Raw genomic sequence first — 14706 nt, forward strand, 5'->3', positions numbered from 1 at the left:
TGAATGAATTCGCCCTTACTACAGCCATTCCTAACCAAATTCTTTGTGTAGGGTAAGGAGAAATGGACAGCGAAATGGTCGGACCATTCCAGTGGGCGGGCACTCTGAACAGTCAAACGGAAGATTGGAAAGAATAGGATCCAATTGATGTCCAGCAGAGTGAGTGGGTCCAGAATTACACAACAAAAGGTTGAGAGTCTCCAGATCCGATAGAAAAAGCTTGCTGGTGGTACACAAGGGATCTTCTAGGTGTAAATTGAGATCACCAAGAATGGTGAAATTAGCTGCTTTAAGAAGTAAGGGAGCTATGCTCTCAGCAAATGAAGATATCCAAGTGAGAGAATTGCCAGGGGGGCGATAGACCAAAAGGCCCGATAAGGTAAACTGTGGATTAATTGTTAATTTGAATAAAGCAGTTTCGCTTCCGGGCAGGGAAAAGGATTTGAGTCTACAAGTATAAGTAGACTTAAAGATTATCGCAATACCTCCCCCTTTTCCGGAGGCTCTGTCCAACCTCACTATGGCATAATTTATAGGAATTGCGATGGCAATGTCAGGACCCGAGCTTTCATGAAGCCAGGTCTCGGTGAGAAATAAGGCGTCGGGCTGCTCATCAACAAGAAAATCATAGATATTTTGTTTATGCTTAGAAAGAGATCTACAATTAATACTCCAAAACTGGAGTATAGAGCAGTTAGGAGATTTTGTAGTGGTTCTTGTCCGCCTACCTTGTTTGCGGACCTGACGCATTGCCTTACAGTTAGACATTTTGCCAGTATGGAAATTACATCCATTGCAGTGAAAATTATGAATTGGTAAAGAACAGAGATCACAATCAAGATGTGGAATAGGGCGTAAGGATTTTAAAGCCTCACCAGTGTATGAATAGGCTACTGATGGAAGGGAGTTACTTCTAAATCTAGATGTTAGAGTCATGGCCCTAGGCCCGTTCAAGCGCAGACGAGCGCAGACAAGCAGGACTCTGGCTGGACTTCGGAGTGATTCCGGCGTGCCCACTGCGCGTAACCGCTGCGCGTCAACAATGGCAGGTTTTAATAGGGCCGTGGTCAGCCCGCCTAAAGACTAGAGCGCTCACCGGAATGGCGCTGCGATGTGTCCCTGCTTCAAGCAAGATGGCTGAGGAGGAAGTCTGTATCACTACGTGACCCGCCCGAAGTAGCGGTGAGATTCCAATTTATAGTGCAAGTGAGCGCTAAGTGTTTTAATAATAAAATAACAATTTTAAACAATTTTAAAAGGGTAACAAGCAATTTTTAAAAAGCGCGTCTAACACATTGAAAATGCGCTAAAGCGTGTCATAAAGGCTCAGTGCTGCATATGCAGGAAATACCTGTGTCCAGGGCCGGGCAGGCAGATGTAATCGTCTTTAATAGGGCCGTGGTCAGCCCGCCTAAAGACTACAGCGCTCACCGGAATGGTGCTGCGATGTGTCCCTGCCTCAAGCAAGATGGCTGAGGAGGAAGTCTGTATCACAACGTGACCCGCCCGAAGTAGCGGTGAGATTCCAATTTATAGTGCAAGTGAGCGCTAAGTGTTTTAATAATAAAATAACGATTTTAAACAATTTTAAAAGGGTAACAAGCAATTTTTAAAAAGCGTGTCTAACACATTGAAAATGCACTAAAGCGTGTCATAAAGGCTCGGTGCTGCATATGCAGGAAATACCTGTGTCCAGGGCCGGGCAGGCAGATGTAATCGTCTTTAATAGGGCCGTGGGCAGCCCGCCTAAAGACTAGAGCGCTCACCGGAATGGCGCTGTGATGTGCCCCTGCCTCAAGCAAGATGGCTGAGGAGGAAGTCTGTATCACTACGTGACAAGTAGCGGTGAGATTCCAATTTATAGTGCAAGTGAGCACCAAGTGTTTTAATAATAAAATAACGAGTAACAAGCCCACACAACAAATTAAAAACATATTTAATAAAGAGTGAAAATCACAGTACAAATATACATATCTACAGATACATTACAGATCACCAGGGAGAGCAGCTTTTCTGGAGTATTTACCTCTGCTTGTAATCGTGATATTTAGCTAGAACTTCCTTACCCAAATCTACGAAAAACAATTCACGCTTCTACTTAAAAAGGTGAACTGGGGATGTGAGGTTGATTGAAGGTGAAGTAAATACCCCTGCAAACAATATATTGCTAAGATGACAGACACCGTCCTTTCCCAAACAGTGCTTTCCCACTACTCTTCCATTTGAAAAAGGTGGCACTGAGCCTAGTCCCCTCTCAGTGACGGTTTCCACTGCTGCATGGGCAACCATGCATCTGAGGCATAATGTCATTGCCAGAAGGAGGACTTTGAGTACATGAGTCCAAAAGCCCATTACTTCTAATGTAAACACCACATTTCAAAGCAATACCCGAGAGATTAAACTGGCAGACTCCCAATCTTTTATAGGCATCAAACACTTCAGCACACATTAATCACAAGTCACTGGTCGGATGGCTGGACAAATCATCTGGAAATTTAAATTGTAGCAAAGTTCCCTGCCCCCCTCAAATACATTCTTTGTGAATGGGAAGATGTGGGTAGATAGCATCTCATTTCTAGTGCCCCAGTGAAAATGAGGACTCTGGGCAGAATAAGCTCCCTCTCCTTGTGCTCACGCCCTACGATTTTGAACGTCTTAGTATTTTCATAGTGTTTGTGTGAACTGCAACAGTGGATCTGTTCAGGCATCACTGCAACTGAACTGAACAAAAAACACCTGGTATCGCTCTGCTCCAACAATCTTTTACCACTTAACCCATACGAGGTCACAAGTCTATCATGCATCTAGCCAGTAACTGCCCAATAAGGCGCGGCCAGCTCCCCATAACACCTTTGTTGCTGAGCAACATCTTGAAGTAAGCATTGCACTGCATTACATCTGTGTGTACTGCAATGAAAGCATGATTCTTTTGATAATCCCCGCAACCCACCAAGGCGGCTCATAAGACGTGTGTGGGTGAACTTCACTGCTGCCTGCAAAGGATGTTGGATTTTGTGTAAGCTCTGGCTTCACCACTTCCTGCTAGTTGCAGCAAGCCTTGTGCACAAACAGACAACTCGTCTACAAAGGAAGCTCATCAGATTATGTATGTCCAACATTGCTGCCATTATGGCAACTGTTCTGCAGATTGCATGACCATACTGACAAAGGTCAAAAAGCCACCCCAAATGCTTTCATATGACTGAACAAGTTGCATTTATGCAAACCTTTGAGGTAAGGCACGTGATATACAAATAATTGCAGTTACAAAACACTACCAAACGAGGAGAACATTTAATAATGAATTCTCATCTATGTTTATATGCAGATTTACAAACGTGTAAACATTCACTGCTCTGAAGCCAATGGAAAAGTTGGATTTAGAGCTCACTTGGACCCATGACAATTCAGTGTGCTGGTGCCTTCCCTACAGCCTGCAAGGGAAAGAGACAGGAGATCCAGGCTTTCTTTGTTGTAATAATCCAACAATATTTTGCAATCATCAGGCTCTTCGGCTTTCCTACCAGGAGAACCCTTATCTTAGCGGTACCACAGATATCTACTAAAGATATCTAAAACTGGAGGATTTACAGTGGCCCACAGATGACACTTAACTGAAAGACTGATGAAATAGCGGAGAACCAAACGTGGGGTGGCATGGTGGTCTACATGTGGTCCCTGAATCACATTAAGAGAACCTGAACATGTCCTCTTCAACCTCCAAGTCTAGGACCCCGACTTCACCAATGTACATAGAACTATGTCAGGGAGCGTGCAAGAGGTCTTCATCTCTTCATGAAGTTTTTCTCCAGGGCTGCTGGTGTCCTTTGAATGCTGTGGATGTTGCGCTTGACCCGATCTTCCAAAGACGAAGATGAGGCACTCTCCAGCTTCATACGGCTGCAAAGCAGAAATAGGGACAATTAACTGATGCTACAGGACTGTGCCGAGTAGTTAAACATCCCATCTTTGGTCATTCATCCCACTAAAATTAAGACAGCTGACAAAATGCATTTAAAAAGTGCCAGAGACCTGCTACACCTAGGACAAAGTAGAAACATACTAAAAGTCAACAAGAGATATAACCTTGGTGACTAAGCAATAATGGCCAATTAAAATCATCACCCTTTCCTGAAACCTTTTCATTACCTTCCTGGTCTCCTCCATATTTACATGGATATGGAATATAGGTCTAGGATGGCCTTCTAACATTTGGGGGGCCAACTGTAGTTTGATCGGCTTTTAGTGCAGGAGAAATACAGACATAATTTACATATTCCAGTGATCGCTCCCGAGATATAAAGAATAGACCATAAACTGATGGTAACACAATATCTCCACGTTCAATGGCCATAGAAAACCATCCTTCCTCTGCCACCATGTGTTGCCTGGTGTTTGTGCACTTATTACTCCAGGGACCCACAGGTCAGCCATCAGACACTGAAAGTAGGGCCTGGAAAATGCTGAGTAGGTGTCTATACGGAACAGTGCAAGAAGAGACAAAAAGACTCCTGGGTAGCTTGTGGGAACTGGGGTCTACCCACACAAAGTTGTGCACAAATACTTATTTATAGGATTTTATATAGCGCGAATGTGATCCACGAGGGTATCAGAGCGCTTTACAGTATACAGTTATTAAACAAAAGAGATGAGGTAGTATGGAGGCATATGGTTCGTACAAAAGAGGTATATAGTGTATGGATAACATATGTGACCAGTAGACAAAACATAATACATGTTTATTAAACATTAGGTGGTTGAGGTCATAAACATCCATATAATATTCTCCTTCAATACACAAGAGGTAGGCAGTGAAATGTATATCATGTAGGAAACTCGCGGTCAACCTAGAATACAGTCTTAGGACGTGAATTTGTTCATAAGGAGTATTTTTACTACTTTTTTGAAGGCAGTAAAGGAGGAGATTCCACATATCCCAGGAGGTAAGGTGTTCCAGATCTTTGTAGAAATCCCAGAGAAAGCTCCGCAACCAGTTCTCTTTTTATGGAAGTATTGTGGTTTCAGTAGTGAAGAACTTGCGCTGCGTAGTTGTCTGCATCCTCCCGAACTCTCCAGCTTTAGAGCCAAGTAACTGGGTGTATTGGTATACAGTGCCTTGTGGGTCATGCAAGCGATCTTTAGGTGTATTCGTGCATCGTATGGCAGCCAGTTCAGAGCTTTCAGCGAGATGTGGCCATTTCTTTTTATTCCTGATACCAGACTTGCCGTAACATCAAGCGATGCCCTCAGCGGAGCCAGCTTGTATTTGGGGAGACCGCAAAGAGTGGTGCTTCCATAGTCTAATCTTGGTAGCACTAGGGCTTGCACTGCCGTTTTGAGGTCGGCCAGTGGGAGGAAGGGTTTGAGTTTCCTTAGTATACTCAGCTTGTGATTAGCTCCCTTGGTGGCATTAGTAATGTGCGCCTGCATATTCAGGTGTTTGTCTATGGTGACTCCCAGAGATTTCGCGGAGTCAATGATGAGGAACACAGTCAAATGAGGTTAGGTGTGCTATAGAGCTCTCTTAGGAGTGTGATTGGGTGGGGAGATTAGAAGGAATTCTGTTTTTTTTGTATTAAGCATGAGATGGTTGCCAGTGAGCCAGCTTTGCATGTTCTGTAGAATAGTGTTGAGGGAAATGGAGTCTTCTGGAGTGGAGATTTTCAAATACAGTTGGGTGTCGTCCACATACAGGTGATATAGAATGTTTGTTGAGTTCAAGGCGTTCGCCAGGGGTTCCATTAGTAGGTTGAAGAGAATGGGTGATAGAGCTGAGGGTGACCGCGGAGGGTTGAGAGAGTAAATGCTTTGTCTTGATTCTTTGTGTTCGGTTATTTAGGAAGGAGAAGAACCATTGTAACACTGTGCCCGTAAGGCCCATCCTTCGTTCCAATAGGGACAATAGGTTGTCATGTTTAACCGTGTCGAAGGCGGAGGATAAGTCCAGAAGTATCAGTAGGAATGATTCGTTGTGGTCTAGCATTTTTAGTATGTCATCTATTATGAGGGTGCAGATTATGTGCTGTGACCTTGCCGGAAGCCAGATTGGTGTTTGTCTAGGATGTTGTAGTTCTTAATATAGTTACATAATTGTATTTGTACACATTTTTCCAGCAATTTCGCCAAAGTGGGTACGTTGGATATAAGGCGGTAAATGTTGAGATCTGATGGGATGGATTCAGATTTCTTTAATATAGGTGTGACCTGCCCTATTTTAAGACAGTCCGGTATGAAGCCTTGTCTCAGAGAGGCGTTTACAATTTTTGCCCATAGGGGTAGAATAGATGTTTTTAACATTTTGAATAGGGCAGGAGGAAGGGGATCAGAGAAGTGATTGGAGGGGTTGAGTGCTAGCAGAGTGTTATAGATTATTTGTTCAGAGATTGTCGAGAAGGTATGGCAGGAGGCATTGTTTTTTGTGATTTCTCATGGAGTACTAAAATGGACCTTGAGCTGAGAGTAACACTTAGTATCCTGGGCCACAGGTTGTGGGAGGGTCATCTTAGATTGGATGTCCAGTTCGATGGTCTTAGTCTGTTCTCTGAAGAAATTGGCAAGCTCATCACAATTAGGTGTAGCCGGGTCGTTTAGTTCCCTAGAGTTAGTAGTGTTGCGTGCTTGTTGCTTGACTATTTTGAATAGTTTCTTGGGGCGGTTTATGGCTTGGTTCAGCTGGGTTTTGAAAAAGTCAGCCTTGGCCTTTAGAATCTTCCTGTTGTATGAGTTCCTTAACACTCTCAGGTGGTATAGGTGGTCATTGGTGGGTGCTGATTTCCATAGTCGCTCAGCAGCTCTTAGCTTGCGTTGCTCCGAGTTCCGGGCCTCATTGAACCATGGTTTGGATATTTTGGAAGAAATGTTGTTTTCTTGGAGGAGCGCTGTAGAGTCAAGGATTTCAAGCATAGTGGAGTTGTAAAAGACAGTGAGGTCATGGACATCAGCCATGTCTGTTGTGGGGGTCAGGGCAGAGTTGCATCGGTTTACCAGGGTGATGGGGTTAATATTTTGTAGGTTTCTTTTCCATTGCTTTGTTTTTGAGGGTTGTCCCCTTTTTGGAATTACCACGATATTGATGTAGAAGATGATGTTATGATGGTCAGTCCAATCACATGGAGTGATGGAATCTAATGAAACAATGTTTGTTTTTGCTTCGATGAGGTCCAGTGTCTCTCTCTTGTTGTGAGTTGGACTATCACAGAATCGGGATAAATCCTGTTCTGCCAGATATGCTTTAAGACAGCTTACACCATGGTCGTTTGAGTTGTTCCAGTGTAGATTAAAGTCACCCAGGAAAATCTGGTGTACTTGTGAGTTGTCGTTGGATGAAATGACTTCCATTAACTCGTCGATGAAAGCCAGGTGGTAGAATATGTGAAGCTTGGTAGCGTGGTGCTTATCGTCAGAGATATCGATGCAAAGATATTCGCAGGAGGATAGAGCGATGGAATCTGCTTGCTGGACTGAGATTGTGTTTCGATAAATGCAAGCTAACCCACCACCGGTTTGCCCATTTCTGCAAAGGCAGATTAAGTCGTGACTGGGAGGAACCAGTAGATCAAGGATGGGAGAGGAGGAACTATTTAGCCATGTTTCAGTAAGGACGTGTTGAGTGTTGTTATGATGGGTATCCGCAATGAGTGTTCAAGGAGTAAGGTATATAGCATTATAGTGCTCGTCACTAGACAAAATATGATACACAGAATTGCAGCATTTCACAGAAGAGAGGTTAGAAAGGTAGGAGTAGTTTCTTACCTGTAACTTCAGTTCTGTAGTAGGGGTATCTCTGTTATAGTCATGATCTAGGGAATACTCCCGCACATGTGCGTGGACCCCGGAGCAATCAAAAATAATTCTCTTAAGCTGTCTTCTGTGCAGTCCTGCATAGACACTTAAGAGAAAATTAAAGACAAATAATGCAGCCTATACCTACAAGGCTACACTGTCCAGTACTTCAACTAGAAATGCAAAGGATATTCCACCAATATCACATTTAACCCACTCTGGTAAGTTTCACCTAAAGAGAAACTTTCCCTTCACAAACTCCTTGGAATGATAGAGAGGAAGGGATTGTAGCGTTTTCCTATTCAGGGATCAGAACCCTGTCCCAACCTCATGCCTTTTTCAAAGTCTTGTTATAAGCACCTCCTCCACAATGGGAAGGTGCTTGACAATCTTCACTGGAGAAGGAATGGCGGATGGTGTTCCCCGCCGGATCCCAGCGTGAAGAAAAAGCAGTGGTTCCCATGTGTATTCTATTCCTGTTCAGCCACGTTTTTACCCGTGACATTCTGACATCCCGAGAGAGCTCCTATATTGCCGGGTATTCGGGAGGAGTGCGGGACCGCCGCCTTCGTAAGAACAACTTTGTTTTTGTTTATTTGTGCTTTCAGTGAGGCGCGGTAACATGAAACGCGCCTTGCACGTTTACTCTTTACGCGTCTCTGCAGGCAGGATATTGTAGTGTTCTGCGTCTGCCTTTTCAAGACGCATTACCTACTGTTTACCATTTGCTTTTCATATAGAGCACAGAGTGCAAGAGAATCCCACTCGCTAGCAGCTCCGTTCCACACCGCAACTTTCTTGCATGAGATTCATGGAGTGTTTCATGATTTATCAGTAACAGTAACCGCGAATCCTGCCATTAACATTACAAGCTTTGTGTTGTGAGGGCAACAACACGATTAGCGGGATATTGTTTCTTTTTAGGAGTTTTGGTCCTATTACAGCGTTCTACAGATTTTGGCTACTTCTTCATTCATTTAAAGCTCTTGTCTTTCTGTTTTGATTGTATGCCTACTGCTCTGGGGAGTGTTCGCTTCCCCTGAATAAGACCTTCATACATAAGCATATTTAAGTTCCTAGCTGTATGTATTTCTGGTGAGTGCATAGAAGGATAATAGTATATGTTTGGTGACATTATTATCTCCGAGTATACTTCAGTCCTGCTGTCTTGTCTTCCTGTTCTGCAGTGGGATATTATCTTTCCTGAGGTAGTACAGCTTCTTAGACCAGACCTTGAAGGGAGTACAGACAAAACAGCTGGTTTATTATTTTATTTTATCCACTTCCCTTTTCCCCTTGGGCACAATTTCACGCAGATGAGTTACCTTTCTCTGTAGGGGATTGTGTTAGGGGGAATTGGGGGGGGACTCACATCAGGCATTGTCTCTGCTGGTCACAAGAGAAAAGGTTAGTGGCGTTTATTTATTCTTGCGCTGCTTACGATCGCGACGGGGATGGACAGACAACCCCCATAGGCTGCCATTATGTGTCTGGAAAAGGGATACAGTGCCTTTAAGGAACTCTCCAGAGACCCTCGGTATCCCAGAATGCACAGCCAAAGTCCTTTTACTTTCAGTTATTTTTGAAGGTGTATAAAGCAAGGCCTGTAGCATACAGTACAGTGCCATTTTCTCCACCAGGGTGGAGGGCGGGCGCTTATGACTATAACAGAGATAACCCTACTACAGAACTGGAGTTACAGGTAAGAAACTACTACTTCTGTAGTAGGGGATCTCTGTGTATAGTCATAATCTAGTGAATAGAACGGCAAGCCCATCCCAACAACTAATCCGGCGGTGGAGAAAAAAGACCACACCACTACTGTGCAAACAGATTTCTTAACGAAGCCTGCCCAACCTGAGCATCTGCTCTGGCATCAGAGTCCAGACAGTAGTGCTTAGCAAAGGTATGGACCGACTTCCACGTGGCAGCCCTGCAGATATCTGCAATGGGAACATTACGTAGCAAAGCCGTCATAGCCGCTTTGCCCCTGGTGGAATTAGCCTTAGACTTACCCCCTTTTGATAACATAACTAGATACAGGACACAATCCACCTAGAGATGGACTGTTTAGAGGTAGCAAGACCAGTCCTGACCGACCCATAGTTGACAAACAATTGGTCTGCGAATAGAATTTCAACACCCTTCTGACATCCAGGGAATGAAGAGATCTTTCCGCTGGAGTGGAAGGGTTCTGGAAAAACGTAGGTAAAGTTATAGTCTGATTAACATGAAAATCAGAGATCACCTTAGGAAGGAACTTAGGGTGAGTACACATCACCACCGTAGCAGCATGAAATACAGTATAAGGTTCCTGGCAACACAATGCCTGAATTTCACTCACCCTGTGAGCTGATGTAATAGCCACGAGGAACGCCGCCTTCCACGATAGGTGCTGCAGTGAAGCCTTTGAATAGGTTCAAAAGGTTCCTTCATTAACCTGGATAGCACCACATTCAGTTCCCACGAAGGCGAAGGAAGCCGAACAGGAGAAAACACTTTCTTCAATCCTTCCAAAAAATCCTTTATCACAGGAATCTCGAAGAAGGATGTTTGTGAAGGGCATTTTCTGTACGCAGTTAATGCTGCGAGGTGAACCTTGATGGAATGAAAATTAATGCCAGACTGAGCCAAATGCAAAAGGTATGGAAGGATGACATCTTCCTTGCAGGTCGTCGGATCATAGTTCTTAGACGTGCACCAGATGCAGAACCTCTTCCACTTGACCTAGTCAAGAACTAGAAGACCTAGTGGAGGGTCGCTTAGCCTCCTTTAATATGTCCATGCAATCCTTAGGAAGATTCAGATGGCCATATTGCACTATCTCAGGAGCCATGCCACCAAACTCAATGATGAGAGGTTGGGGTGCACCATCTGCCCCCCGAACTTCGTGAGAAGGTCCGGCCGACACAGCAGTCGCATGTGAGTCAGGAGAGACCGGTGAAGCAGGTCCGTGAACCACCACGGTCTGGGCCATTCCAGAGCGATGAGGATCATCTGTTCCCTGGACTGAGACAGCTTGATGAGCACCGCCGAAATCAGGGGAATGAGTGGAAAAGCGTACAGAAAGCTGTTCGACCAGCTGATCCATAACGCGTTCCCCAGAGTCCCCGGTTGGTAATACCTGGAGGCGAAGTCTCTGCATTTTCTGTTTTCGGCGGTGGCGAACAGATCCACGTCTGGAGTGCCCCACCTGGCGAAGATGTCTTCGAGCACCTCGTTGTTTATGACCCACTCGTGGTTTTCTTGGATCATCCTGCTGAGTGCGTCCGCCTGAGCATTCTGCACACCTGGCAGATGAGTAGCCGTTATCGTCAGTCTTCTGGCTAGCAGCCAGTGCCAGATCCCTGCGCTTCTTGTGACAGTGTGCGCGATCTCGAGCCCCCCTGCTTGCTGAGGTAATACATTGTGGTTGTATTGTCCGTCTGCACAAGCAAGGAGTTGGACGGATGAAAGGCCTTCAGTGCCAAGTGAATAGCTCTGAGTTCCAGGAAATTGATGTGATACGTGGGTTCCGCTGGGGACCACGTTCTCTGGATCTGTAGATGGTCGGAATGCGCTCCCCAGCCATGGAGAGAAGCATCCGTGACGAAAGTCTGAATGGGAATGTCCTTGTGAAATGGATGAAATGGAACCCCTTTGAGGAGATACTCTGCTGAGCACCATTATCTCAGGGACTGTTGAGCGTGAAGGGACAGCCGGATCCTGTCGTCCCAGCTCCCCCGCTTCTGGTCCCACTGATCCTCCAGACATTCCTGCAGCGGCCTCATGTGGAGGTGTGCGTGTGGAAGATGCAACAGGCCATCGACCCCAGTAGAGAAGACACCGTCCTCACTGTCGTAGATGTAACCGCCATGAGAGCCTGAGCCTTCCGAAGGATCGATAAGCGTCGCTCCTCCGAAGGAGACATGCTTGCTGAAAGAGTATCGATGGAGGCTCCCAAGTACTGTAGGCACTGGACTGGAGTCGGAACAGACTTAGACATGTTTATGTGCAACCCCAGCTGGCTCAACACAACGGCCGTCCTGTTGAAGTGCAATTGCGCTTCCTGGAAGGTGGAGGCTTTGATCAACCAGTCGTCCAGGTACAGGTAGACAAACACCTTGTTCTTTCTCAGGTGAGCTGCCACCACTGCCATGCACTTTGAAAAGGTCCTGGGCGCAGACTTCAGTCCAAACGGTAGTACGGTGTACTGATAGTGATTGGTGCCGACCAGAAATCACAGCAACTTCCGATGTTTCCGTGCAATGGGCACATAGAAGTATGCATCTTGCAGTTTTATTGTGCAAAGCCAGTCTCCTCTTTGCAGCTGAGGATAAATCTGGTGCAGAGACAGCATGAAAAACTTCTCCCTGCGAATCCATTTGTTTGCTTGTCGCAAATCCAGAATGGGCCTGCACTCGTTCTTGTCTTTCTTGCGCACCAGAAAGAACCGGGAGTAAAGACCCTTTCCCCTTTGAGACAAAGGGACGTCTTCTATCGCCTTTTTCTTAACAGGGCATCGGCCTCCGCTTGGAGCTCGAGCAGCTGGAACTGCGAGCAAACCGGTGGAATCACTGGAGGAGGGCTGACGAAACGAAGACGGTATCCATTGAAAACAATATTCAGCACCCACTTGTCTTGAGTAATTTTTCTACACTCTGCCAAGTAATGTTGTATGCTTCCCCCCACTGGAGCGGGTAACGGACGAGGAGGAAGTAACACCTCAGGGCCTAGACCTGGCCGGGCCCTTGGGCGTCGAGGAGGACTGCTGGCCGCCTCTGCCCCTCTGGCGCTTCTGGAATGGCTGCCGTTGGTACTGCTGCTGCTGTTGTTGCTGCTGGCCAGCTTGACGACCTTGCCCTCTTCCCTGGGCACTGAAACATCTCTGGAAGGGACGGAAGGTCTTCCTCTGCTCTTTTGGCTTTTCTAACCCGACGGCCGCCGGGGTTTCTGCCTCTGCCTTCTTGCGGGCCATCTCCTCATCCGCATGCTTTCCAAAGAGCGTCGACCCAGAGAACGGCAAGTTGGCGACTCTCTGCTGCACCTCTGGTTTCAGCGATGTCAGGCGCAACCAGACATGGCGCCTCAGGTTAATCCCATGGCAGTATCCATGAGCCGCCAAGAGAGAGGAATCTGCAGCCGAGCTGATTACCTGATTGGATACCATCATGCCCTCATTGATGATTTCCTTGAAGTCCTCTTTCTTGTCTCTAGGAAGGTGCTCCAGAAACTGCTGCAGGGACTCCCACAAAGACCGGTCGTACCGACCCAATAGAGCGGCGGGGCTAGCGGCTTTCATGGAAGTAGCAGCCGTACCTCAGACTTTTCTTTCCGCTGAATCAATCGGACGGCTCTCCTTTGTCTGGAGGCACCGTAGAAGACTGGGCAGTAGCGTGCTGCTTCCTGGCCGCAGTGACGATTACTGAATCCGGCACCGGGTCTGATCTAAGGAACGCCGGATCGGAGTCTGGGGGCCTGTACTTTTTCTGCAGCCGGGAAGGAGCGAATTTCATTGACGCCGGAGTCAGGAAGAGCTCCGTAGCCGGTTCCTCCAGCCCTGGCACCAAGGGCAACAAGGGTCGAGACAACTGCCGCTTGTGCAAGGTCTCGAAGAACACCAATGTAGAAGGTGTGGGTACCGTTAGTAATCCCCTGCTTCGCTGCCCCTCTCAATAACACCTCCTGAAACGATACGATGTCATCCTCCGGTGACACTCTCGTATGGGGGGAATCCGATAAGGTGGGCGAATATCCCCGGGCACTGAAAGAGTCCGTACGACTGGACCTTGACCTGTCCCTCCGGTGACTATGTCGGGACCGTGTCGAAGATCGACGGTCACTCCTTGATCGGTGTCCCTGACTGGACCGTGACCTAGACCTCCTAGGCCTCATGCGATCCACTGGCCGTACAGGAGGTGGAAGCTGCGGAGGCAGAACCTGAATCCTAGGCTGTAGCGGCCCCTTAGGAGGCAACGGAAAGCGCAGCAGAGATAGAGACCGTGGAGGAGGCCGCGGTGGAGGAAGAGGAGGAAGAGGAGGAGGAGGAGGAGTAGGAGGACGAGGAGGAGTCTCCTTAGGCAATGGAGGAGGTGGAGGCCTCCTGGGCCTAGAAGGCGAATAGGTCTGAGAATATACAGAGTCCGGAGACCTAACCACTCATCTCTTCTTCTTCTGCGCAGGCCTTGACGAGGATGTTCGAGGCCAACCTCTTCTCAGACGAGCGCCAGAGCCGCCTCGACCGTGGGCTCGTGGATGCATAAGACAGGCTGATCACTGAGGCATGGGACACAGTCCTGGCCCTTGATCGCCCCCTCGACGTTGATTTCTCCTTCCTTGACGTCGACCTCTTTTTCGCCGTCGAACGTCTAGACGTGGATATGTCCCTCGACGTCGACCCGCTTCTACTCGACGTCAAACGTCGAGTTGACCTTGACGGCGAAGGGCGGTGTCCCCTCGATGGTGAGCGCCGGTGCCCCTTGGACCCATCTCGACGTCGATGGCGTCTCGAAGTCGATGAAGTCCTCGACGTCGACCTCGTCCGAAGTCTCGACGTCAGTCTTTTCGACGTCGAAGTCGCTTCGACCCAGAGTCCTGGGGCGACGGGGAGCAGATGGTGGTCATCCCTCTCGACATCAAGGACGTCGACGGAGATCTGTGCCTTTTCCTGGCATTTTCTTGACTGGGAAGCCTCCCAGAGGCCGAAGCACGGGCAGAGGAAGAAGACAGAGTCCCTCCATGCCCAGACCCACCTGGTTCCGGATGTCTCCTTAGTTCTTACAGGCCTTGGAGACAAATTTTCTCCCTGTCCATCAGGGTCCTCCTGGAGAAGGATTGACAAATCTCACAGTCTTCAGGGACATGGGAGGAAGGGAGACAGAGGATACACACTCTGTGAGCGTCTGATATAGCCTTCTTCCTGGCACACTCAGGGCACTTGTCGAA

General features: G+C 47.2%; 1 protein-coding gene across 1 annotated transcript in view; it reads right to left on the reverse strand.

Moving 5' to 3' along the window:
* Nucleotides 1–1919: 1919 nt before the first annotated feature.
* CWC25 (CWC25 spliceosome associated protein) overlaps nt 1920–14706 on the reverse strand; it is a 167688-nt gene continuing 154901 nt past the window's right edge. Inside the window, exon 10 of the mRNA XM_086924324.1 lies at nt 1920–3900. Within this exon, the coding sequence (XP_086780450.1) occupies nt 3786–3900 (115 nt within the window). The 3' untranslated portion in view covers nt 1920–3785. The remainder of the gene's footprint in view (nt 3901–14706) is intronic.

The sequence above is a fragment of the Lissotriton vulgaris genome, chromosome 5, assembly GCF_964263255.1.
Source record: "Lissotriton vulgaris chromosome 5, aLisVul1.2, whole genome shotgun sequence".
Taxonomy (NCBI): domain Eukaryota; kingdom Metazoa; phylum Chordata; class Amphibia; order Caudata; family Salamandridae; genus Lissotriton; species Lissotriton vulgaris.